The sequence below is a fragment of the Manacus candei genome, unplaced genomic scaffold, assembly GCF_025592945.1.
Source record: "Manacus candei isolate 608988 ecotype Guabito, Panama unplaced genomic scaffold, ASM2559294v1 h1tg000099l, whole genome shotgun sequence".
NCBI lineage: Eukaryota > Metazoa > Chordata > Aves > Passeriformes > Pipridae > Manacus > Manacus candei.
This window is the reverse complement of record NW_026138147.1, coordinates 1,361,637-1,388,001: the sequence shown is the minus strand read 5'-3', so window position 1 is coordinate 1,388,001 and position 26,365 is coordinate 1,361,637. Positions and strand designations below refer to the sequence as shown.

At 54.9% G+C, this 26,365-nt stretch overlaps 4 protein-coding genes across 4 annotated transcripts in view; 1 reads left to right on the top strand and 3 right to left on the bottom strand.

The window, feature by feature from the left end:
- Window positions 1-26,365, bottom strand: part of HAUS5 (HAUS augmin like complex subunit 5) — a 119,764-nt gene that overhangs the window by 67,660 nt on the left and 25,739 nt on the right. The gene's annotated exons all lie outside the window — the stretch shown is intronic.
- Window positions 951-7,920, bottom strand: LOC127461292 (ankyrin repeat domain-containing protein 26-like). Its single transcript, XM_051768972.1, has 5 exons — window positions 7,558-7,920; window positions 6,069-6,350; window positions 5,139-5,374; window positions 4,078-4,446; window positions 951-1,277 (listed from the first exon to the last, which is right to left on the bottom strand). The coding sequence occupies exons 1-4, from the start codon at window positions 7,717-7,719 to the stop codon at window positions 4,245-4,247; spliced, it is 882 nt and encodes a 293-aa protein (XP_051624932.1). The 5' UTR covers window positions 7,720-7,920; the 3' UTR covers window positions 951-1,277; window positions 4,078-4,244.
- On the top strand, window positions 10,701-15,804 carry LOC127461298 (trypsin-like). Its single transcript, XM_051768981.1, has 5 exons — window positions 10,701-10,760; window positions 12,475-12,625; window positions 13,524-13,795; window positions 14,257-14,393; window positions 15,110-15,804. Exons 1-5 carry the CDS (start codon window positions 10,715-10,717, stop codon window positions 15,269-15,271), a joined length of 768 nt encoding a protein of 255 aa, XP_051624941.1. The 5' UTR covers window positions 10,701-10,714; the 3' UTR covers window positions 15,272-15,804.
- Window positions 21,382-25,941, bottom strand: LOC127461274 (cytoplasmic tRNA 2-thiolation protein 1-like). The gene is made up of 3 exons (XM_051768940.1): window positions 24,215-25,941; window positions 21,721-23,465; window positions 21,382-21,678 (listed from the first exon to the last, which is right to left on the bottom strand). Exons 1-2 carry the CDS (start codon window positions 24,714-24,716, stop codon window positions 21,865-21,867), a joined length of 2,103 nt encoding a protein of 700 aa, XP_051624900.1. The 5' UTR covers window positions 24,717-25,941; the 3' UTR covers window positions 21,382-21,678; window positions 21,721-21,864.

Sequence of the window (26,365 nt, the reverse complement as noted above, 5' to 3'; positions counted from 1 at the left end):
TGCAACAAAAAGCCAAAGATTCCAGTCTTTCTTTCCTGGGGATAAGGGCTGTTGTTTCCTGTTTTCAGCCCTGCCTCCCAGCTGGCAGTCCGACTCACAAAATTGCATACAAAGATTCCTCCCACACCAAGGGTGCAAGCACAGAAAGCTCTTGCTGCCAATGAAGTCTCCAGGCTGACAAACCAACTGAAACACCAAGCCAAAGCTTGCAGGCTTTCTTTCCTGGAGATAAGGGCTTCTGTTACCTGTTTTCAACCCTGCCTCCCAAATGCCAGCCCGACTCTCAAATTCATACGGACAAAGATTCCTCCCACACCAAAGGTGCCAGCACAGAAAGCTCTTCCTGCTCATGGAGTGCCCAGGCTGACACAATAACTGCAACACAAAGCCAAAGCTTCCAGGCTTTCTTTCCTAGGGATAAGGGTTGCTGTTTCCTGTTTTCAGACCTGCCTCACAACAGGCAGCCAGACTCCTAAAATTGCATATGGATGAAGATTCCTCCCAGACCAAAGGTGCCTGCACAGAAAGCTCTTGCTGCAAATAGAGTACCCAGGCTGACAAACAAACTTTAGCATAAGGCCAAAGCTTCCAGTCTTTCTTTCCTGAAGATAAGGGCTGCTGTTTCCTCTTTTCAGACATGCCTCCTAGCTGCCAGCTCTAATCTCAAAATTGCATACGGATTAAGATTCCTCCCACACCAAAGGTACCAACACAGAAAGCTCTTGGTGCCCATGGAGGCCCCAGGCTGTTGGTACAGCTCTGGGTGTCTCCAATCCCCCCATTGGGAAAGTTCTCAGACTCTGCCATCTTCTTCAAATTCGTAGAGCTCTCGGTGTCTTCTGGCTCCCCATTGTGAACGTTGTTGGACTCTCACTTCTTCTTCTCATGGGTAGAGCTCTTGGGGTGTCACGTCTTCTTCCCACGCGGTAACATCTGCGCATTGGGATAGGTCTGGATGGGTGTCGTATTTCCAGTCATCGTCCACGTGGGCAAAGGCCCCCTCCTCAGTCAGATGGAGAACTTCTGATTTCTTCAAGCTGACGCCCAGCCCAAAGAGCTCAGCAGCCTCAGCACAGCAGGATGTTAAACGCTGCAGAGCTGCCACTGTGTGAGCCACGAGGGCGTCGGCGTCAGCGTAAAGCAGCTCCCGGACAAGATGGTTTAAGGTCTTAGTGTGGGCCTTCAGTCGCCTTAGGTTGAAAAGGCTTCCATGGGTACGATATGGGATGTAGATCCCACCTTCTTCGTCGAGGTCTGCCATGGCCCTTTGGAGTATCCTGCTGAAAAAGATTGTGAATAGGGTTGGTGCAAGAACGCAGCCTTGTTTCACACCATTGGATATTAGAAAGGGCTCAGAGAGTGCATTGCCATATCTGACTTGGCCGTGCTGATCCTCATGGAGTGAGATGATCATTTTAAGGAACTTGGGGGACAACCTAAACGTTCCAAAATCTGTCACTGACCTTTTCTGCTCACAGGATCGAAAGCCTTGGTGAGCTCAACAAAGGTTCCATAGAGACCTTTGTTCTGTTCCCTGCACTTCTCTTGCAGTTGTCTGAGAACAAAGCCCATGTCTGTGGTCCCCCTGTTGGCTCTGAAACCACATTGGACAGGCCTCTTTGGACACCTGGCCTCAAATTCCACAGCAGGTTTTATGCTACGGATGGCAAGCACTGAACTGATATTTGCCAAAAAAGGACCGAATAATCTTTTCCCAAAGACAGATTCTCTTTTGTCACTGATCTTCTTGCTTATTCCAAGAAAGACTGCACCACCTAAGCTACCAAGACAAGCCATGAATCACAGAATCCTAGCAAAAATCAAGAACTAACAGCAAAGAATGGGGATGGTTTGGTTTAGTGCTGAATGCCATGGGTGTACACGGGAGGGGAAGTGATGGTTGAAGCTTCTAAAAATCTTATCTTATGGTTGCTTTACTGTTTGTGCTTGAGATCAACTCTGGTGAAGGGCAACTTCAGCTTCAGCCAAGCATTTCTTTGCGCTTGGCTTTTTCCAGGCATTGGACGCAATGTTTTGGGAAGCAGCAAGTTTTCACATTCAAGTCTGAACTGGAAGGCTAGCAGAAAAACCCCCAAAACCTACTTCTCACAGGAACTTGAAAAAAAATGGCTGGAGAGCTGTCAAGAGTTAGAAATAGTCACCTTTTTGCTTAAAAACCCTCCTAACATAATGACACATGACCTCGTTGAGGGTCTCTAGGCATTTTTGCATCCCGTTCCTGTCATGCCTAGAATTTTACAGAAAAGACACAGTTAAGACATAGTATTGACAGAGTTAAGAGGTAAGATTTCTGTGGATTTAGCCATCGTTTTACTCACAGTCCTTCCAGGAAGAAAACTTTAGAACTTGATATGGTAGTAGAGTTGAAAGCAAATCCCGAGAAGACAAACTGTGTCTAGTGAGAGTGAACTATCCTCAGCTCCTCTATTGACAACAAACTAAAAGCCTCCAGAAGTTGCCATCAAGGTCAGAGAGAACTTCAGGGGACTAAGTGCTACCAACAAGAATGCAATAGGAAGGAGAAATATTTGCATGGAAGCAAGTCCCCAAACTAAGAAACAAAACCCCTCCAGACATCAGTCATTGAAGAGGGGGGGAATGTCCAATGTAGTTGTGCATCAACTTCCTTGAGAGTCCACTCAAGGCTGTGAGACACATGTGGCCTGAAAAGAAACTGGATGGGTGCTGTTGCAGTCAGGACGCTGAGTGAGAACAAAGTCACCACTCTCAGATCTAGGGTATTCTTTTCTTGCAATCAGCTCAGCTGTTTTCCACAAGTAAATCTGGGAAGCATTTGTTGCAAAGCATTGAAGCAGCCTGGATAGCCATTTGAATGCCACATCTGCATAGATTAGCAACTGGATAAAACAAAGAGCCATGAAAAACCTGTAGAAATATTTAATTTCTGTAACATCCTTCAGGGAAGCCAGGAAAGCAGTGAAGGGATCTGTCTTGATCCTGACAAAACTTTGAGATGCCCAGAGTTTTCTTCTGGAAAATCACAGTGGAAAGGACTAGCTGAAGATTGTTGCTGTAATTCAGTTTTAGGAAGCACTGGGTACTCCCACTGTCCTTCCATTCACTATCTGTTTTCCCTGTTCTTTTTCAGAAAAGACACAGCTACCAACCCTTTTCTTTTAAACTAAGGCAGCTTTTTTCCTCCAACAGGAATGGTTTCCTCCTTTGCATTTTCCTTCTTTTAAAACTTGCTGTCCTTTCTTTCCCTCACTTGTTCCATGCTCCCTACCCCTCCTGCTCTTCTCCTTTTTTCCCTTTTGCATTGGATCCCTGAAGTTTGCTTCCTTTCTAGTGCTTGCCTGAAGAATAGTCCCTGCAGATTGTAGAGCACTAATTACCTCACAAGTTCTTTATGTACTGCCTGTCCATGCCTCTGCCCTCAAAGATGTGTTCACAACGGTACAGAAAAGTTCCTCTCTGGAACTGCCACTGCTCTGCATTCCCTGCGCTGCTTGGGCCCTTTTTGTCTTTTTGGCGTTTTTGTCTTCAACCAGGTGCTGTGTGTAGACACCTTGTTCTTTCCAATGGAGGTGGGGGGACCAGTGAACTGAGATGGACTTAAAAGTGAACAAATGCTTCTCGCATTCATCGAACAACTAAACACACTGACTCAACAGAGAAGCTTGGCCATGCCTCAATCCCATGCTACGTGGTTATTCCACTGATTACAACTACTGGCATGTGGTTTCCACGTCTCCTGGTATCATGCTCTGCATTCTGGGAGGGGTGTGCTATCACACTGACTGCTGACTACAGGGCATACTTGGACCAGTGGTATTGCAGAGCTTGAAGCATTGCTGCAAAATTAGAAGGCCATGAAAACTTCCCAAGGAGTGGTAGCTCTGCTGTTTCACGGAGAAAGATGTAGCAGGAACTACAGGAGCAAATGCTTCCTATCCATTGTAACATATTAAAGCAAGGTCCAGTGAAGAAACTGCTAGAATGAGGATCAATGATGAAGAAAAAGGTGTCTCACAGATGTCTGGTGGCATTTGGCATTCCTGGGGTCATTAGCCATTTGAAATAAGTCACACATACCATACATGTCAATTTAGTGTAGAACTTAGATGGGAGGTTCCTGCACCTGCACAGTTTCTCTTGTCAAAGAATGGAGTTCCACAGCTCATTGCTTCCATTTCCATATTTTTTGGCCTTTGACCACTCTGGAAAATTCATACAAACCCGATGAGCGGAAGTCTTGAGCTTTACCACAGATACCTGGGTGCTGCTCTGAGACCCAGGCTTCTGCTCAGTCCCAAACTGATGCCAAGATATCCCAGGCCAGTTGAATCCAGAAGTGGACTTGCAGCCAGATGTCCGCTGATGGCACTGCTTGGGACTGCAGATCTGCTTCTGTGGTGCTCCCAAAGGAGCTTGGTGTTGGCCTCTACAAGTCTCTCAGTAGCTCTGAAACATTCACAAGCACACAGAGAGTCATCTTTGGCAGGAAGGCTTTCGCAAATTTACCCTCCACGGCCTTGACTACTACTTGACTTCTAAAAGCCAAGGGCATGAAGAGCGTCCAAAACCAGCACATCCTTTGATCTGAGCTTGTTCAGAGGGCCTGTTCCTAAGAAATCACACCAAGTGCAAGGAGCAGCAAGTGGCACCTCCATAAGATCTCTGGGCTAGCCTGGCCTTCTCAAGGAAAGCTCAACCCTCAGACCCGCTGCCAAAATGGAAGCCAAGAAAGAGCTTTCTTAGTTTTGATTCACAGAATCCAAGAGGCCTCTGTTGGATTCTGTTCTCCAAGAGGCCTCTCCTTATTCAAACAGCAAAGGGCACAAGATTCATCTTTTCTCTCACCCACGGGATGAGGAGATGAGAGATTGGCAAAAAGACTGCCTGCTAAAATAACCTCAACTTGAGAAGACACCAGTAATGCCATAGTGGTGGTGCTGTGGGGTTACTGCTGGAACTCTAAGGAGAAAGGAAGACAGGTCTGAGGAAGGGAAGAGTCTTAAGGAACTTTCCCCACAAATATGCCACATTCTGCTTTCCCACATGACGCTGGCCAGATGTAGAAAAGGGATTTTAGAAGGAAAATGCACGAGGAAAAAGGAGTTTGTTATTCCCAGTCCTAAAAAGCATGGACTTACCTTTCCAGTTTCTTGGCTAGGCTTTTTCTGGTTTTGGCTTCCACCAGATACAGCTCTTTGTACTTGTCCACTTCTGCCTGGGTGGATTCTTTTGGAAAAGGTCTTTCTGCTTGGTTGCTTTTTCTCCTTCCCAGTGCACGTTCCAGATCTCTAATTCTATCTTCCATCTGCTTTTTCAGTGAGTCCAAATGACTGCTTCTGATTTCTTCTAACGTGTCCTGGTAGGCTGCCTGTGCCTGGAAGAGACAGTGCACCTTCAACCACCACAAGAAAAAGAGAGCTCTGCCCAGCACAAAATTGCACAGACCCAGTTCCAAGGGCCCAGCCTTACTCAGAGAGGTGGCTGTGCCTCCTCACTCCCAGCAGCAACCAAGGCAGAACCCAGGAGTTACCAGGGCAAAGAATTCTTTGCATTGGCAAAGAAGCCCAAATTAGCACTCTGCTTCAAAGCTACTAATGAAGAGACCCTGTGTCTGTAGGACAGGGCACATGGAAAATGGTTCTTCAAAGACAAGAAGAGCATCCCCCACCTCCACCCCCTCAGCCCCACCCCTGTCATTTAAGGGACTCCTTTTCTGAGCACCTTCCCCCCCTGCAAGGACAAAGCAGCACCTGTAGGTCTGGTCATGCCAGATGGAAGTTGCCAAACCCATCCAAGGATGAGCAGTGAGAAGTAGAGCAGCGCACAGAGATCCCCCCAAGCACTGCAAAGTGGGAATCTGCCTTGGGCAGCCTTTGCATTCAGGGACCTGCCGGCACATTCCACACCCATGACAGCACTCCTGCCCAACCAGATTGCCTTCTGCCACTGCCTTCAGCAAAGACAGAAGCTAACCCACAGAACACAGGAGCAAAAGGAAAAGACCAAAAACCATGGTCACAAGAGAAGTTTACGTAGTGCCTGTGGACACTGGGGTGAAATTCACTTACTTGCAAAAACTCATTGACTTCTTGGAGTTTTTGTCTTATTTCCTGGTCTGCTTGTTCTTCCACCTCTCTTTTACGTTGTTCGAGTTGGCTGCAATCTACCACATTGGTCTCCAAGTGATGGTGGAGTTTTGCCAGCTCTTCTTGCAGCTGGCATTTGTCCATCGCCAGGTTCTCACACTTCCCACGCAGGGCAGACAGCTCTTCTTGCAAAGCCTGATTTTTGGCTTCCAGCTGCGTGCACTGTTTACATTCCCTGTCCAGCTGCTGGGAAAGTTCAGCAACCTGCAGACAGAAAGGAAAAAAAAGGAACTCACTGCGATGTAAAGGCAGAGAATTCTGGGAAAACCCCAAAAGGAGGTGCCCAGGGAGACTTTATTCATCATCTGCTGGCTCAGGACTAGAAACAAAGTGCAACCAGGCTCTTCTTTTCCAGCAAGAACAGCTTTCCCATCATTTGTCATGGGATTCCTCAGCTTCCCAGTCTTTTGGAGTTCCTCATGCAAAAATGCTCCAAGCTTCTGGACTCCAAAGGAATCACTGCAAAGGCAGGAAGCTTTTCTACAGGGATGCCTTCAAACCCAAGTGTAACTCTGACAGACGCCGCTTTAGCAACGGATCCGAGTGACGAGCGGAGAAGGGATGAGAGGTTCTGTGCCACTGCTGCACAGGCAGAGCAGCCTCAAAAGCACTGCTGGGAACAGCCCTTCTGGCTCCCCACCACAGGATGGGCTGAAACAGCTCCCTGTGAGCAAGAAGGGACAGATTTTCCCCTGGGAGGCCCCTGTCCTCCTTGGGCCCTGGGCAGCAACAACACTGTGCAGAAAAGCAAAACCTCAAGTGCCTCCTGCTCAGCTCGTGCCTGAGACAGGGCTCAGGGGCTGATCATACCCTGCCAGTGACAGCCCTGTTCCTCCCCTCTCTCCCAGGGCAGCAATTCATCTGTCACACCCAGAGGACGCTGTCACAGCCTCCCTCCAGCTGCAGCCAGGCCTCAGCTGGGCCCCACTGCTCTCAGCCCATGGACGTGATGTCCTGCTAGGACGGCAGACCTGCCCATCCCTAGGGCCCAGTCGGGGGATCTGCACTCTTGGCTGACCCCGCTCACTGTCAGTGGACCTGTTCTGCTCTTCCTGCTCAGGGCCTGTGGGACGGCTCCCTGGCCCGGGAGCTCACGCACCCTACCAGGCTGGCTGCCACTCCTGGCTTGCCCCTCCTCTGCAGGGGACAGCCTGGCCTCCATCAGCCCTTACACCTACTGCTTTGCCCTTAACATTTGCATCTTTCCCCTGAATGAGAACTACCCCGGATTAGTTCGAGTCATCTCCCACTGGAACAGCAGGAGGAGCATTAAGAAAAGCCCATCACATCCAAAATGCAGCCAGGGAAATAAAAAAATCATCAACGTGACAAGAAATAGAGGGAAAGCATCTCCCAGCTTTCAAAAGAAGGAACACCACAACCAAAAAGCCCCACCCAGAGCACAGCTCACCTCTGTTTGTAATCTATCAACTTCCTTGACCTTTTCAGAATATCTGCTCTTCATTTCTTCCAGCTGGGACTGGCTTTCTTTCTCTTCATTAACCCTGACTTTCCTCCTCTCTATCCTCAGAAGCTTTTCCAGCCTGCACAGCAAATTAGTGAAGAAAACCATGAAACACAGGAAGAACCAGCCTTTCCCCCACAGTCTCACAGAAACAGCACAGACAGCATCCAAGCCTAGAATGGCTTGGCTTGGCAGGGACCTTAAAGATCATCCAGTTCCAAGCCTCCTGCTCTGGGCAGGGACACCTTCCACCAGACCAGCTTGTTCAGAACCCCATCCAACCTGGCCTTGAACGCTTCCAGCCATGGGGCATCCACAGCTTCTCTGGGCAACCTGATGCAGTTCCTCACCACCCTCCCAGCAACCAGTTTCTTCCGAGGATCAAATCTAAACCTATTCTCTTTCCATTTGAAGCCAATCCCCCTTGTCCTCTCCCTACAGGCTCTTTTAAATGCACTCTCTCCATCCTTCTTGTAGGCTCCCTTCACACCCCGAAAGGCCACCATTAGGTCACCCCAAAGCCTTCTCTTTTCCAGGCTGAAGTGTTGCAATTGTCCCAGCCTTTCCTCCTAGCAGAGGTGCTCCATCTTTCTGAGCACCTTGGTGGCCTCCTCTGGACTCTGTCCAACAGCTGGAGGTCCTTGCTGTGCTGAGGAGCCCAGAGCTGGATGCAGCACTCCAGCTGGGCTCTCCCAAGGGCAGAGCAGAGAGGCAGAATGCCCTCCCTCCACCCGCTGGCCACGCTGCCTTGGACACAGCCCAGGACACAATTGGCTTTCTGGGCTGCGAGCGCACATCGCCGGCTCATGTCCAGCCTCTCCTCTAGCCCAAGGGCTTCTCGGCAGGGCTGCTCTGCCCCTCTTCATCCCCCAGCCTGCACTGATACAGGGGCTGCCCTGAGCCACAGCCAGCATCTTGCACTGGCTCTTGGTAAACCATCAGCAGATTGCCATGGGCCCACTTCTCCAGCTTGTCCAGGGCCCTCTGGATGGCATCAGCTGTGTCAACCACACCCCTCAGCTTGGTGTCAGCTGCAAATTTGCTGAGGGTGCACTCCATCCCTTCCTCTGGATCATTAGTGAAGAGATTAAAGAACACTGGGCCCAGTCCAGACCCCTGAGGGACACCACTCGGCACTGATGGCCCTCAGCACTCTGAGCCATTGGTCACCACCTCTGCATGGCACTGTTCACCCAATTTCTTCTCCATCTAACAGTCCACGCATCCAATCCATCTCTCTCCACTTTGGAGAGAAGGATGTTGTGGGGGACTGTGTCAAAGGCTTCCCAGAATGACAGGGAGATGACATGGGTAGCCCTTGTCCACTGAGGCAGTCACTCCTTCTTAGAAGGCCACCAGGCCAGTCAAGCAGGACTTGCCCTTGGGGAAGCTGTGCTGGTGCTTCCAATCACCTCCCTGTCATCCACGTGCCTTGACAGAGCTTCTAGAAGGATCTTTTCCATGGCCTCCCCAGGCACAGAGGGGAGGCTGACAGGTTGGCAGTTCCCAGGGCCCTCCTTTCTACCCCTCTCAGAGATGGGGACAGTGCGTTTCCCTTTTTCCCGTCACCCCAAATCCCCAAACTCCTCCAAATTCCCCCTAATTCCCCAAAATCTTCCCCCAAATCTCCCCTAAACCCCCAATTTTCCCCAAAAAATCCCCTCAGACCCCCCAAATTCTCCCCAAAACCCCCAAAATCTTCCCCCAAACCCCCATATCCCCCCAAATCTTCCCCAAAATCCCCCAAAATCTTCCCCAAAATCTCCCCCCAAATCTCCCCTGAACCCCCCGATTTTCCCCAGAAAATCTCCTCAGCCCCCCAAATCCCTCCAAAACCTCCCCAAATCTGCCCCAGAACCTCCCAACCCCCCCAAATCCCCCCTAAATCCTCCCTAAACCCCTCCAAATCTCCCCAAGTCCCCCGCAAAACCACCCCAAATCCCCCCAAACACCCCTAAGTCTCCAATAATCCCCCCAAAATATCCCAAATCCTCCGCAAAATATCTCAAATCCACAAGCCCCCCAAATTCTTCCCCAAAACCCTCAAATTCCCCAGAACCCCCTCAAATCCCCCCAAATCTTCCCCAAAACACCCAAATTCCCCAAAATCTTCCCCAAATCCCCCCAAATCTTCCCGAAATCCCCCCAAAATCTTCCCCCAAATGTCCCTCAACCCCCCCAGCCCCCCCAAATCTTCCCCAAATCTCCTCCAAACCCCCCAATTTTCCCCCCAAAATCCCCTCAGACACACCAAATTCTCCCCCCAAAACCCCCAAATTCTCCAAAATCCCCCCAAATCCCCCAAATTCCCCCCAAAATATCCCCCAGATCTTCCCCAAATTCCCCCCAAAATATCCCCCAGCCCCCCCAAATCTTCCCCAAATCTCCTCCAAACCCCCCAATTTTCCCCCCAAAATCCCCTCAGACACACCAAATTCTCCCCCCCAAAACCCCCAAATTCTCCAAAATCCCCCCAAATCCCCCAAATCTTCCCCAAATTCCCCCCAAAATATCCCCCAGATCTTCCCCAAATTCCCCCCAAAATATCCCCCAACCCCCCCAAATTCCCCCCAAATCTCCCCCAATCCCCCCAAATTCCTCAGAAACCTCCCCAAATCTCCCCTCAAATCCCCCCAAAATCTCCCCAAATCCCCCAAACCCCTCAAAATCTCCCCCAAATCCCCCCAAAATCTTCCCCAAACCCTCCACCCCCCCAAATCGTCTCCAAATCCACAAAATCCCCCCAAAATCTCCCCAAATCTCCCCTCAAATTCCCCCAAAATCTCCCCCAAATCCCCCCAAATCTTCCCCAAAATCCCCCAAATCCCCCAAACCCCCTAAAATCTTCCCCAAACCCTCCAACCCCCCAAAAAATCTTCCCCAAACCCTTCAACCCCCCCTAAATCTTCCCCAAAATCCCCTCAGACCCCCCAAAACCCGCCCCCCGCGGGGTGGGGGAGGGGTGGGAAGGCGCCACCTGCCCCCCCAAATTAATCGGCGCTAATTATCGATCGGCCGTTAATTATTAACGCGGGGCCCTTTGATAAGGGAGGGGACCACCCCCGGTCCCCAAAATCCCCCAAATCGCCCCAAATCCCCCCCCATGGGGACCCTCCTTCTCCTCCTCCTCCTCCTCGGCGCGACCCCCGGTGAGGGGGGAGGGGCCCCAAATTTGGGGAGGGGGAGGAGGAGGGAGGGGATTTTGGGAGGATTTAGAGGAGAATTGGGGGGATTTGGGGGGGTTTGGGAAAGTTTTTGGGGAATTTGGGGGGGTTTGGGGAAGATTTGGGGGGATTTGGGAAGGATTTCGGAGGGTTTGGGGAGTTTGGGGGCATTTGGGGGGTTTTAGAGGAGAATTGGGGGGATTTGGGGGGAGATTCTGGGGGCTTTGGGAAAGATTTGGGGGTTTTGGGGGGAGATTTTGGGGGATTTGGGGGGGGAAGATTTTGGGGAATTTGGGGGGATTTGGGTGGAGATTTAGGGGGGGTTGAAGAAGATTTGGGGGGATTTGGGGAGTTTGAGCGAGCTTAGAGGAGAATTGGGGGGTTGAGGGGAGATTTGGGGGGATTTGGGGGGATTTTGGGAAGATTGGGGGGGTTTGGGGGGGGTTAGAGGAGAATTGGAGGGATTTGGGGGGAGATTTTGCAGGGTTTGGGAAAGATTTCGGGAATTTGAGGGGTTTTGGGAATATTTGGGGGGATTTGGGGATATTTGGGGAGTTTAGGGGGATTTTGGGGGCTTTTGGGGGGATTTGGGGGGAGATTTTGGGGGTTTGGGAAAGATTTGGGGAATTTGGGGGTTTTGGGGGAAGATTTGCAGGGATTTTGGGGAAGATTTGGGGGGATTTCGGGAGTTTTGGGGGGGGTTGGGGGGGTTGGGGGAGATTTTGGGGGATTTGGGGGGATTTTGGGAAGATTTGGGGGGGTTGGGAAGGATTTGGGGAGTTAAGAGGAGAATTGGGGGGATTTGGGGGGAGATTTTTTGGGGGGGTTGGGAGGAGATTTTGGGGGATTTTTTTGGGGGGGCGGGAAGATTTAGGGGGTTTTGGGGGGATTTGGAGGGATTTGGAAGGGTTTGGTGGGATTTGGGGATATTTGTGGAGTTTAGGGGGCTTTTGGGGGGATTAGGGGGGGTTAGAGGAGAATTGGGGGGATTTGGGCAGAGATTTTGGGGGTCTGGGGCGATTCGGGGGGATTGGGGAGATTTGGGGGGATTTGGTAGGGTTAGTGGGATTTTGGGGTGGTTAGAGGGGATTTTGGGAATTTGGGGGGATTTGGAGGGGATTTTGGGAGATTTGGGGCCGTTTGGGGGGATAAAGGGGGGATTTGGGGGGATTAGGGAGGAATTTGGGGGTGGAGTTGGGGGGATTTTTGGGGTCCGGGGGGATTTTGGGGGAAATTCGAGGGATTTGGGGGAGTTTGGGGGGGGGGGAATTTGGGGGAAGATTTTGGGGGGTTTCTGGAGAATTTGGGAGGTCTGAGGAGATTTTTTGCGGGGAAAATCGGGGGGTTTAGGGGAGATTTGGGGGGAGATTTTGGGGGGTTGGGAAAGATTTTGGGGGAATTTGGGGGGTTTTGAGAAGATTGGGGGGATTTGGGGGGGTTCTGGGGAATTTGGGTGATTTGGGGAAGAATTTGAGGAGGGATTTGGGGGGGATTTAGGGGTCCCGGGTGGGTTTTGGGGACATTTGGGGATATTCTGGGGGCCCCTGATTGGTTTGGGGGATATTTGGGGATATTTTGGGGGTCCCGGGTGGGTTTTGGGGATATTTTGGGGGTCCCCGGGTGGGTTTGGGGGTATTTGGGGGTATTTCGGGGGTCCCGGGGGGGGTTCGGGGGTCGTGACCCCCCCCCCGTCCCCCAGCGCGGGGGTCCCGTCGCATCGTGGGGGGCTCGGAGTGTCCCCGGGGGTCGCACCCGGCCCTGGTGGCGCTTTTCCAGTTCGACCAGTTCGTGTGCGGGGGGGTCCTGCTGACCCCCCAGTGGGTGCTGAGCGCGGCCCACTGCGCCACCAGGTGGGACTGGGAGCACTGGGAGGGGATTGGGGGGGATTGGGAGGGGATTGGGGGGAATTGGGAGGGACTGGGAAGGGATTGGAGGGGATTGGGAGGGCACTGGGAGGGGATTGGGTGGGACTGGGAGGGGGTTGGGGGGCACTGGGAGGGCGTTGGGGGGCACTGGTTGTTACTGGGAGGGTCTGGGAGCTGCTGGGGGACACTGGGAGCTACTGGGAGCTACTGGGGGGATACTGGTGGTTACTGGTGCATACTGGGAGCACTGGGGGTTATTGGTGGTTACTGATGCGCACTGGTGCATACTGGTTACTGGTGCATACTGGGGGGGGGGGTCTCACCAGTGCCCCCCTCAGCCCCCTGCGGGGGGGCACAGCCTGGGGGGCCGCGGTGCCCGATGGCACTGGGGGATACTGGGAGCTACTGGGGAGCACTGGGAGGTTACTGGGGGGCACTGGAGAGTACTGGGAGCATTGGGAGGGTACTGGGGGGCACTGGGAGCTACTGTGGGGCACTGGGGGGGTACTGGGAGCATTGGGGGGGTACTGGGAGCATTGGGGGGGCACTGGGAGCACTGGGGGGTTACTGGGACATCCTGGGAGCTACTGGGGGCACTGGGCACTACTGGGGAGCACTGGAAGGGAACTGGGAACTGCTGGGGAGCACTGGGGGGTTACTGGGAGCACTGGGGGATATTCGGAGCTACTGGGGGGATACTGGTGGTTACTGGTGCATACTGATGCGTACTGGGGGGTCTCACCGGTGCCCCCCTCAGCCCCCTGCGGGGGGGCACAGTCTGGGGGGGCTGCGGTGCCCGATGGCACTGGGGGTTACTGGGAGCACTGGGGGTTACTGGTGGTTACTGGTGCGTACTGGGGGGTCTCACCGGTGCCCCCCTCAGCCCCCTGCAGGTGCAGGCGGGGGGGCACAGCCTCTCGCAGCCCTCGGGGGACGAACAGTTCGCGGCGGTGGCGGAGCTGGTGCCGCACCCGGAATTCCAGGGGGAAGGAGATTCCGGATTCCAGAACCGATCTCACGACCTGCTGCTCCTGCGGGTGGAGCCCCCCTTCACCTGGACCCCCCTGGTGCAGCCCCTCCCCCTCCCCGAGGACCCCCCAGACCCCGGAGAGAACTGCACGGCCATGGGCTGGGGGAGCACCGGGGGGGAGCTGGGTGAGAAACTGGGGGGACTGGGTGGGGACTGGGAGGGAACTGAGAGGGACTGGGATGAACTGGGAGGGGATTGGGGAGGACTGGAAGGGAACTGTGAGGGACTGGGATGAACTGGGAGGGGACTGGGGAGGACTGGAAGGGAACTGAGAGGGACTGGGGTGAACTGGGAGGGGACTGTGAGGGACTGGGATGAACTGGGAGGGGACTGGGGGGGGACTGGGATGAACTGGGAGGGGACTGGGGGGGGACTGGGACCTACTGGGACAAACTGAGAGACCAGTAAAGGAGGGACTGGGATGGACTGGGAGGGTTGGTGGCACCGGCTCAGGGTTCCAGGGGTCTCCAGGTGGGGGGTTGTCCCTGTCCCAGGTGTGTCCCCAGGTGTCCCCAGGTGTCCCCAGATGTGTCCCAGGTGTCCCCAGGTGTGTCCCAGGTGTGTCACCCTGGCCATGTCCCCGCAGACTTGTACCCGGATGTCCCTCAGTGTGTCACCGTGGCCGTGCTGGGTGACACAGAGTGCCAGGTGTCCTACGGGCCGCAGGTGACCGAGGACATGCTCTGCGCCGGCGTCCCCGAGGGTGGCAAGGACTCCTGCCAGGTACGGCCGGGGGACACCACCCTGGCCCCAGGTGACATCAACCTGGCCCCAGGTGTCCCCACCTTGTCCCAGGTGCCACCACCCTGTCTCAGTGTCCCACTCCCATGTCCCCAGGTGACACCACCTTGTCACCAAGTCCCACCCACTTGTCCCCCTGTCCCATCCCCCTGCCCCTAGGTGTCCTCACCTTGTCCCCAGGTGCCACCCCCTTGTCCCCAAGTCCCAACCACTTGTCCCCAAGTGACACCATCATGTCCCCGTGTCCTTCTCCCATCCCCTTGTCCCCAGGTGCCACCCACTTGTCCCCAGGTGACACCAGTTGGTCCCCAGGTGTCCCCACCCTGTCCCCAGGTGCCACCACCCTGTCCCCAAGTCCCATCCCCTGTCCCAGGTGCCACCATCGTGTCCCCAGGTAACACCACTTGGTCCCCAAGTCCCATCCCTTGTCCCCAAGTCCCACCCCCTTGTCCCCAGGTGTCACCATCATGTCCCCGTGTCCTTCTCCCGTGTCCCATCCCCTTGTCCCCCGGTACCACCCCCTTGTCCCCTGTGTCCCCTCCCATGTCCCCCCTTGTCCCCTCTCACACCTTGTGGGTGTCCCTGGTGCCACCCTTTGTGTCCCCTCTTGTCCCCAGGGTGACTCTGAGTGTCCCCAGTGCCACCCTTTGTCCCCAATGCCACCCCTGTGTCCCCAATGCCACCCTTTGTCCCCCCAGGGTGACTCCGGGGGTCCTCTCGTGTGCCAGGGGCTCCTCCAGGGCATCGTGTCCTGGGGGGAACACCCCTGTGGGCAACCAGGGCGCCCGGGAGTCTACGCCAGCGTCCAGTGGCACCTCCAGTGGATCCTGGAGGTCATCGGGGGGGCAGAGACCCCCTGACCCCCCCGAACCCACCCTGGGACCCCCCCACCCTCCTGAGACCAACCAGGACCTTCTGAGACCACCCAGGACCTGGGCTGGACCCGGAGGGGCATCGGGGGTGGGGGCAGAGACCCTCGAGGGGACCTCCGAGACCCCCTGACCCCCCCAAAAAACATCTGGGACCCTCTGACCCCGCCAAACCCACCCTGGGACTCCCTGACCATTCTGGGATCAACCAGGACCTCCTGAGACCAACCAGGACCTGGGCTGGACCCGGGGGGGCATCGGGAGGGGGCAGAGACCCCCCGGGGACCTCCGAGACCCCCTGACCCCCCCCCCCCCCAAAGTACCCCGACACACCTTGACTCCCCCAAACCCACTCTGGGACCCCCCGACCCCGTCAAATCACCCCAGTAACCCTCTGACCCCTCTGTGACCCCCTGACCCCCAAAAAACCCCCTGACTCCCCAAACCCACCCTGGGACCCCCCGAACCCTCTGTGACCCCTTGACCCCCCTAAATCCCCCTGGGACCCCAAAATGACCCCTCTGTGAACCCCTCACCCCCCAAAAAACCCCCCTGACCCCCCATTAAAGCCCCTTTGGCATCGCTGGGCTGGTTTTTGAAGCTCCTGGGGGGGGGGAAAAGGGGGGAAAAGGGGCAAAATCGGGGGCAAAGGGGGGAGAAATTGGGGAGAAATAGGGAAAAAATGTTGGGGATCCCGGGCTTGATTTTGGGGCGGTTTTGGGGTGGATTTGGGGGGTCCTGGGGTGGATTTTGGGGCAGTTTTGGGGGATTTTGGGGCTCCTGGGGAGGATTTTGGAGCAACTTGAGGGGAGTTTGAGGGTCCCAGGGTGGATTTTGAGGGTCCTGGGTGGATTTCGGGAGATTTTGGAGCAGTTTCGGGGGATTTTGGGGGTCCCGGGGTGGATTTTGAGGGTCCTGGGTGGATTTTGGGGTGGTTTGGGGGGATTTTGGGACTTCAGGGGTGGATTTTGGGTATCCCGGGGTGGATTTTGAGGCGATTTTGGGGGTCTCGGGGTGGATTTGGGGGGATTTTGAGGGTCCTGGCGTTTATTTTGGTGGTCCCGCAGTGGATTTTGGGGTGGTTTTGTGGGATTTCGGGGGGATTTTGGGGCGGTTTTGGGGGTTTTTGAGGCTTCCGGAGTGGATTTTGGGTGTCCCGGAGTGGATTTTGGGGGTCTCGGGGTGGCTTTTGGGGGGATTTTGAGTGATTTTGAGGGTCCCAGCTGGATTTTGGGGCAGTTTTGGGGGATTTTGGGGGTCTTGGGGTTTATTTTGGGGGTCCCGGTGTGGATTTTGGGGGTCCTGGGTGGATTTTGGGGCGATTTTGGGGGTTTTGGGGGCTTCCGGAGTGGATTTTGGAGGTCCCGGGTTAGACTTTGGAGGATTTGGGTGGTCCAGAGGTGGATTTTGGTGGTCCCGGGGTCGATTTTGGGGCTTCCGGGGTGGATTTTGGGGCTCCTGAAGTAGGTTTTGAGGCGGTTTGGGGTGGATTTTGGGGCTCCTGAAGTAGGTTTTGAGGCGGTTTGGGGTGGATTTTGGGGCTGTTTTGGGGAATTTTGGGGGTCGCGAGGTGGATTTTTGGGGTGCCGGGGTGGATTTTGGGGATCCCCTAACCCTAAGCATTAACCCTATTTCTCAGCATCCCAGGGTGTTGTGACTGGTAACTGTGAGCGGTTGTTCTCCTCATGACAATTCGAGTGTTCTGGTGCTTTGGGATCTGGGTGAGAGGGGTCGAGGGGCCGGGAAGGGTCTTTAGGGACGGGCTGAATTAGGGTCAGAGTGTGCTTTGCTCAGGTTTTGCCATTTGATTTTGGATGGCGTTGGGTGCAGTGGGGTTTTTTTGACAGGTTCTTTTTTTGACGTGGTTCTGGGTGGAGTTGGGTTGTGATTTGAGCGCTTTAGGCCATAATTTTTTTTAACGGAAAACAAATTTTTTTACCGTAATTCTGCCGCTGCCCACGAGGCCGGCAGCGTTTCTGTAATTTTCCCATGGCGGTCGCGATTCCCTTTCGGGAGGTGGAGACGCGGTGGATTTTTTTCTGTCGCAGTTCTCACGTTTTGTCGGGAGGTGGCTGTAGGGAACCAAACGGGTGTCCCAGCCAGAGGCCCCGAGACAGCGGCTCAGCCCGGGGCCTCTGAGAAAACGCAGGAATCCACGAAAAGACCTTGGGCAGCCCGGGAAGGAGAGAAAAGAAGCTGCTAATTCCTGCAGAGGAATACCTGTTTGAGTACCTGCACTTAAAGATAAAAATAAGACAGAGAAAACTGTTTTAAGTGAACACCAGTTACAGAATATATACCGGTATATATTTAGCAATACCAGTGTGTTATTAAAAGGTTTGAAAGAAGTGTGTAAACTTAAAAAATGTGTGTAGCAGTATAAAAAGTAGATCCCTGCGTGCCTTCTTTTCTGTACCTTAGAAATCAATGATCTAAGTGTGACAAAAGTACGTTCATGTCAACATTGGAGGCCTTTTTTCCGCCGTTTGTCCGGGGACGACGAGGACGAAGAATAAAGCCTCGAACTCATAACGCAGTCCGATCGTCTTTCTTAACAACTAAAAGACACTCCAAAAAAGTGCAAAACCACATTAGACGACTTTTAGGCGTCGGGAGGCGGTGGTGCCCGAGAACGTTTTTCCCGTGCAATTCCTTCTTGTGCTCCCGAGGTGGCAGCGCCGCTCCGCGTTTGTTAAATCGCTCGTTGTAACAGGAGTTGTGCGCAGAGATGCGCCCGTCGTTTGAGGAATCGGTTTGATTTTTTCAGGTGGTTTCTGGTCCGATACGCGTCTGCGGTGAAGTGCGGTGCCGATGGGGGCGGTTGAGGGGGTTTTAATTCCGTGTGAATTCACTTGAATGTGTGACCGTGTCCGCGCGCGGTTCGTGAGCCGCTCTCGGCACTACCCGGACAGCGAGAGCTTTCTGGGCGGGTACCTTTGGGCTGGGAGGAATCTTCGTCCGTACTGAATTTTGGGAGGGATCGCCCCCAGACCCCTGATCCTCCCCAGACTGCCGGTACCGCCCCTGGGAGCACCCCCAGGCCCCGGTATCCCCCGGACCCCCGGATCACCCCCCGACCCCCAGTACTGCCCGGACCCCCAGTACTGCCCCCCTCCGATCACCCCCAGACCCCAGTACCCCTGGACTGCCGGTAATGCCCCCACAATCACCCCCAGACCCCGGTACTCCTGGACTGCCTGTACTGCTCCCCGGACCACCCCCAGACCCCCTGGGCACACTGCTGGCTCATGTTCAGCTTCCTGTCAATCCAAACTCCCAGGTCCCTCTCTGCCTGGCTGCTCTCCAGCCACTCTGTCCCCAGCCTGTAGCGATGCAGTGGGTTGTTGTAGCCAAAGTGTAGGACCCGGCACTTGGCCTTGTTGAACCTCATCCCGTTGGAATCAGCCCAACTCTCCAACCTATCCAGGTCCCTCTGCAGAGCCCTCCTGCCTTCCAGCAGGTCGACACTCCCTCCCAACTTGGTGTCGTCTGCGAATTTGCTAATGATGGACTCAATCCCCTCATCTAAATCATCAATAAAGATATTAAACAGAACTGGGCCCGACACTGATCCCTGGGGGACACCACTAGTGACCGATCCCAACTGGATGCAGCCCTGTTCACCACCACTCTCTGGGCCTGGCCCTCCAGCCAGTTTCTAACCCAGCACAGAGTGCCCCTGTCCAAGCCGTGGGCTACCAGTTTTTTCAGGAGTATATTATGGGAGACAGTGTCAAAGGCCTTGCTGAAATCCAGACAGACACATCCACAGCCTTCCCCTCATCCGCCAGGCGGGTCACCTGATTGTAAAAGGAGATCAGGTTGGTCAGACAGGACCTGCCCTTCCTAAACCCATGCTGGCTGGGTCTGAGCCCTTGTCCATCCTGTAGGTGCTGTGTGATTGCACCCAGGATGATCTGCTCCATAACCTCGCCAGGCACTGAGGTCAGACTGACAGGCCTGTAGTTTCCTGGGTCCTCCTTCCGGCCCTTTTTGTGGATTGGTGTGACATTTGCCAACTTCCAATCATCTGGGACCTCCCCAGTGAGCCAGGACTGTTGGTAAATGACGGAGAGCGGCTTGGCGAGCTCTTCCGCCAGCTCCCTCATCACCCTTGGCTGGATCCCATCTGGTCCCATAGACTTGTGAAGATCCAAGTGGCTCAGCAGGTCGCTGATTGTTTCCTCCTTGATTACGGGGGGACTATTCAGCTTCATATTCCTATCTACATGCTCCAGAAGCCAGCTGTCCTCAAAGAGACCTGTCCTACCGTTGAAGACTGAGGTAAAAAAGGTGTTAAATACCTCAGCCTTTTCCTCATCTTTAATAACTATGTTCCCCCCATGTCCATTAAAGAATGGAGGTTTTCCTTGTCCCTCTTTTTGCTACTGATGTATCTAGAGAAAGACTTTTTATTTTCCTTAACAGAAGTGGCAAGACTGAGTTCAAGTCTTGCCTTTGTCTCTCTGATTTTCTTTCTACATGATCTAACTAAATTCCTGAACTCTTCTTGAGTAGCCAGTCCTTTTTGCCATAATCGGTAGGCTCTCTTTTTCATCCTAATTTCCCTCAAGATCTCCCTGTTCAGGCAGGCTGGCTGTCTTCCCTGCCGGCTTGCCTTTCAGCAGACTGGGACAGCCTGCTCTTGTGCATTTAAGGCTTCCTTCTTGAAGTATGTCCATCCCTCCTGGACTCCTTTGTTTTCAAGGGCTGTTTCCCACAGTACCCTCTGAACCAGTCTTGAACAGGTTGAAATCTGCCCTCCGGAAGTCCAGCATAGAGGTTTTATTGAGTAAATAAAAGAGTATTGAGAATTCTATTATTTCATGGTCACTGTGCCCTGAAATCCCCCAAAATCTACCCTGGGATACCGAAAATCCACCCCGGGACCACCAAAATCCCCCCAAACCACCCCAAAATCCTCCAAAAGCGCCCCAAAGTCGTCCCCGGACCCCCAAAATCCACTGCGGGAGGCCAAAATCCAACCCGGGAGCCCAAAATCCACCCGGCACCCGCAAAATCCCCCAAGACCACCCCCAAATTTATCTTGGGAGTGCAAAATTCACCCCGGGATCCCCAAAATCCACCAAAACCGCCCCAAAATCCACCCCAGGACCCCCAAAATCCCTCAAAGCTGCCCCAAAATCATCCCCGGAACCTCCAAAATCCACCCCGGGACTCCCAAAATACTCCAAAATCCACCCAAAATCCTCCCCGCGACCCTCCAGTTCCCCGGCCCCGCCCACCCGGTGATGGCGTCACATGTGGGCGGGGTCTGGAAGCACTGGGAGTCATTGGGAGGGAACTGGAGGGTCACTGGGAGGGACTGGGAGTGATACTGGGGGTGAACTGAGAGGGACTGGGAGGGGATTGGGGGGACGGGGAGGGAACTGGAGGGTCACTGGGAGAACTGGGAGTGATACTGGGACGGACTGGGAGTGATACTGGGGGTGAACTGGGAGGGACTGGGAGCGATACCGGGGGTCATCACCCCAAACAAGCCCCGCCCACCCAAAAATAAATCCCGCCCACCTCCAACCGAGTGGGCGGTGCTTTGCCGGTGTCACGTGATGTCACTTCCGCCAATCGCCAGGGGGGCACGCCCCCCCCAGTTCAAACCAGTTCCCTCCCAGTGCCCCCTTTGGACGTCCCCCGCTTGTCTCATTTGCATAACCCCGCCCCTCAGAGAGCACCTTAATTTGCATGTCCATGCCCACTGGTCTGCATCCTTCTGAGTTGCCTTCATTTGCATAGCCACGCCTCCCACTCTTCCTTATTTGCATATCAACACCACTTCCCATCTCCTTGTCCTGGTTCATTTGCATAACCCCGCCCCCAGGGCGACATCTCATTTGCATATTCATACCACTCCCCACCTCCTTCACCTCGTCCTTATTTGCAAAACCTCACCCCTGACATACCCTCATTTGCATACCCACACCACTCCCCCTCTGTCCTGCCTTCATTTGCATGGCCCCGCCCACCCCATCTCGCTCTCATTTGCATACCATCCCAGGTCACTCACCCTCTCCAATTGTGTTGCCACGCCCCCATCATTTGCATAACAAGCACTGCCCACAAACAAGCCTCATTTGCAAAAATAAAAGCTTAATCTTGTTTTATTTGTGATCGTTGGGCATCATTTGCATGGACATGCCCCAAAAGCGACCCCTCATTTGCATGGACATGCCCCAAAAGCAGATCCTCATTTGCATGGACACACCCCCAAAAAGAGATCCAGGCCTCCCCAAACTGACCCCGGGGACCCAAAATTGCCCCACAGAGTCCCCCAAAGTGACTCCAGGACCCCCAAACTGCCTTCAGGGACCCCCAAAACTGCCCAAGGGACCCTCTGACTGCCCCTGGGACCTCCAAAACTGCCCCCGGGACCCCCAAAACTAACCCAGGGACCCCCAAACTGCCCCCACAGTCCCCCAAACTGACCCTGGGACCTCCAAAACTGCCCCAGGGACCCCTAAAACTAACCCAGGGACCCCCAAACTGATGCCAGGGACCCAAAATACGCACTGAGGGACCCCTAAACTGCCCCCCAGGGACCCCTAAAACTGCCCCCAGGACCCCCCTCAGAAGTCCCAGATGTCGAGGCCCCCCCGGATGTGCCCGAAGGCCCTCAGGTAGTGCCGCTCAGAGCGACCCCCCCGCGAAACCACCTCGACCTGCACTTCTCGGCCCGGGGGGTCACCGGAACCGGCCCCGTGGCCACCAAACGCGGCCCCATGGCCACAGCCCCTGTGGCCACCAAAACTGCCGCCATGACCACCAGAACAGCCTGCATGGCCACCTGCTTGACCACCAGCCCCGGGGCCACCAGCCCTGCAGCCACAGCCCCCGTGGTCACCAGAACTGCCCCCGCGGCTACCATCCTCACAGCCAGTAGCCCCCTGGCCACCATCCCCCTCCTGGTGGCCACCACCCCCCTCCTGGTGGCCACCACCACCATTTCCAGGCCCCTCAACCCCGTGGCCACCACTCCCATCCCAGTGGTCATCACCCCCCTCTCGGTGGCCACCACTCCCATCTCCGGGCCCCCCAACTGCGTGGCCACCACAGGGTCCATCCCAGTGGCCACCCCACTCTCCCCCCTCGCCCTCCCATTGCCCGTCCGCCCCGGTAGCCACCCTGACCCCACGCTTGCCCAATGCCAACCGTGGCCTCCCCTTGTCCAGGGCGGCCAGGAGAGCGCAGGCCATGCACAGGTCACCGCTGGTCACTGACCCGCAGCGCCCGCAAGCCCCTGGCGGCTCCCCCGTGCCCGGCGCCGCCCCCAGGGCCAGCCGGCGCCCTGAGTGGGCCAATGCGGCCACGGTCGCCGGCCGGGTGGCCTCCAGGTCCTTGAGGAGGGCGCGGGGATGGCCCCGGAAGGCCAAGGGCGCGTGGTGGCACTCGGAGCTGGCGTAGGAGAGCCCCAGGAAGTGGGCGTAGAGCACAATCTCCCTCTGCGCTGCGTGACGCAGCGGTTTCAGCCGCGGTACCACTGGGGGGGCAGCGTTGGGTCGGGGGGGGGTCTGGGTGCGTTTCCTTGGGTTCCTGTTGAATTTCGCTGGGTTTCCATTGCTGTTTCTCAGATTTCCCTTGGGTTCTGATGAATTGTCGTTGGGTTGCATTGAGTTTCTGTCGAATTTTGTGGGGTTTCTGTTGGGTTCCAACGAGTCATGGTTGGGTTCCGTTGTGTTGTTGTTGGGTTCCATTGGGTTTCTGTTGGGTTCCATTGGGTTTCTGTTCAATTTTGTTGGGTTTCTGTTGGGTTCCGATGAGTTGTCATTGGGTTCTGGTGAGTGGCCGTTGGGTTCTGTTGAGTTGCCGTTGGGTTCCGATGAGTTGTCATTGGGTTCCGTTGGGTTTCCGTTGGGTTCCGATGAGTTGTCATTGGGTTCCAATGAGTTGTCGTTGGGTTCTGTTGGGTTTCTGTTGGGTTCCTTCTTGGTGGCCCCAGTGGCCTCATTGGCCTCAGTGGCCTTGTTGGTGGTCCCAGTGGCCTCACTGGTGGCTGTGGTGGCCTCATTGGCCCCAGTGGCCTCGTTGGTGGCCCTGGAGAACTCACTGGTGGTCGCGGTGGCCTCGTTAGTGGCCCCGGTGGCCTCGTTGGCTGCGCGCCGCAGCCGGGCCACGTCCCCACGCAGGAAGTTCATCAGAACCGTCTCGGCCACGTCGTCAGCGTTGTGACCTGGGGGGGGCCCAGTGACCACCAGTGACCTCCCAGTAACCACCAGTGACCTACCAGTGACCACCAGTGACCTCCCAGTAACACCCAGTGACCTCCCAGTGACCAGTAGTGACCTTCCAGTGACCAGCAGTGACCTCCCAGTGACCACCAGTGACCTCCCATTAACACCCAGTGACCTCCCAGTGACCTCACACTCACCCCAATCCCATCCCAGTTTCCCCCAAGCCCCCCCCAGTCCCTTCTATCCCCTCCCAGTCCCCCTGAATCCCCTCCCAGTCCCTCCCGCTCCCCTCCCAGTTCACCCCAGTCCCTCCCTTCTCAGTGCTCCCAAATCCCCTCCCAGTCCCTCCCAGTTCCCCCCGGTAGTCACCAGTTGCTATCCAGTCGGCCCCCATCTCCCTGGCCCCCCTCTCCAGTGCCTTCCAGTTGCCTCCCAGTCCCCCCCAATCCCCACCCAGTCCCTCTCAATCCCCTCCCATCCCCCCACTCCCTCCAAATTCCTCCCAGTCCCCTCCATTCCTCTTCCAGTCCCTCCCACTGCTCTCTAACCCCCTCCCAGTCCCCCCAGTGCTCACCAGTCACTACCCACTCTGCCCCCATCTCCATGGCCTCCCTCCCACTCCCCTCCCAGTCCCTCCCAATCCCCTCCCAGTCCCCCCCAATCCCCTCCCAGTCCCTCCCAATCCCCTCCCAGTCCCCCCAATCCCCTTCCAGTCCCTCCCAATCCCTCCCAGTCCCCCATCGCTCACCAGTCACTATCCAGTCGGCCCCCATCTCCCCGGCCCCCCTCTCCATTGCCCTCCTCCTGAGGACCCCGCAGAGGGTGCAGCGGCTCCTCCCGCCCAGCGCTGGCCCCGCCTGGTCCACGGTGAGCCCGAAGAGCTCCCGGTGCTCCACCACGAGCAGGGGCAGGGGTAGGGCCAGGGCCACCTCCCTGAGGGCCACCAGGGAGGGCTCTCGGTAGCCGGCGATGCCCTCGTCCACGGCCAGCAGCGCCAACCTCAGCCCCAAATTGTGGCACCGATCCAACCGGGACAGAACGTGGGCCAGCACGGTGGAATCTTTGCCCCCCGAGGCCGCCACGGCCACCCCCTGCCCCGGTTTGGGGGTCCCCAAGGGGTCCCCAAGCAGGGCACGGAGGGTCTCGGCCTCGAAGGCGGCGACGAAGCAGCGGCGGCAGAAGGGGAGGAGGGAGCGGGAGCGCAGCAGGGACGAGGGGTTGGGGCAGCGGGAGCAGCGAGGGGGGGGCATGGCCAGGCCTGCAGGGGGGAAAAGGCGGAAAAAGAGGGGAAAAAGGGTCAGAGGGAGGTGGGAATTCCACCAAAAAAATGGGGATCCCCCATAAATGGGGGTTTTGGGGTCTAAAACAGGTGGTTTTGGTCCTAAAATGGACCAAAAAATGGGTATTTTTAGACCTAAAATGAGAGGTAGGTTCGGTCCTAAAATGGACAGTTTTGGTCAAAAAAATGGATATTTTCGGTCCTAAAATGGGGGGTGTTTTTGGTCCTAAAATGGGTGGTTTTGGTCCTAAAATCGGTAGTTTTGATTAAAAAAATGGGTATTTTTGGTTCTAAAACTGGGGGGAGGGTTGGTCAAAAAATGGGAATTCCCCACAAATGGGGATTTTTGGTCCTAAAATGGGTGGTTTCGATCCTAAAATGGACACTTTTGGTCAAAAAAACAGGTATTTTTGGTTCTAAAATGGGGGGTGGTTTTGGTCCTAAAACAGACACTTTTGATTAAAAAAATGGGTATTTTTGGGCCTAAAATGGGGGGTGGTTTCGGTCCTAAAATGGACAGTTTTGGTCAAAAAAATGGGTATTTTTGGTCCTAAAATTGTGGAGGGGGTTGGTCAAAAACGGGAATTTTTGGGCCCAAATGGGTATTTTCAGGTCCAAAACCGGGAATTTTCAAAAACACACAAATTTGGTTAAAAAAAAAATAGAAATTTTTAGCCCCCCAAATGGTCATTTTTACACCCAAAATGGGTATTTTTGAGAACTAAAATGGTCTTCTTTAGCCAAAAATGAGACTTTTTGGCCCCAAAATGTGAATTTTCAGCCCTAAATCAGTAGTTTTGGACTAAAAATGGGTATTTTTGGCCCAAGATGGATGTTTTTAGCCCCAAAAGGGACACTTTTAGATGCAAAACCAATACTTTGGGTCAATACATGGGAATTTTCTGCCCAAAATCAGTAATTTTGGTCAAAAAATGAGTATTTATAGTCTCAAAACAGGTATTTTTGGACCTAAAATGGGTAGTTTTGGACCTCAAAGGGGTATTTTGGGTCAAAAAATGGGATTTTTTAGCCCCAAAATGCGTATTTTTGGCCGAAAAATGAGAATTTTTGGTCCCAAAATGGGGATTTTTGGAAGTAAAATGAGAGAATTTTGCACCTAAAATCCCCCTCAGAGCCCCCAAAACTCTTCAGAACCCCCTCAAGAGTCCCCTTGGACCCCCCAAATCCCCCTTGGACCCCCCAAATCCCCCTCGGACCCCCCAAATCCCCCCCCAAGACACAAATGGTTCCTCCCAGACCCCCAAAATCCCCCTCAGAGCCCCCAAATTCCCCCCTGGACCCCCCAACTCCACCCCTGGGACACAAATGGTCCCTCCCAGACCCCCAAAATCCCCCTCAGAGCCCCCAAAACTCTTCAAGACCCCCCCAAAACTCCCCTTGGACCCCCCAAATCCCCCTCGAACCCCCCAAATTCCCCCTTTGGCACAGAAATGGTCCCTCCCAGACCCCCCAAACCCACTCAGGGCCCCCAAATCCCCCCGGAGACCCCCCAAATCCCCCCTCCCGAGACACAAATGGTTCCTCCTAGACCCCCCAAATCCCCCCGGCACCCCCAAATCCCGCCCATGGGACAGAAATGGTCCCTTCCTGGACACCCAC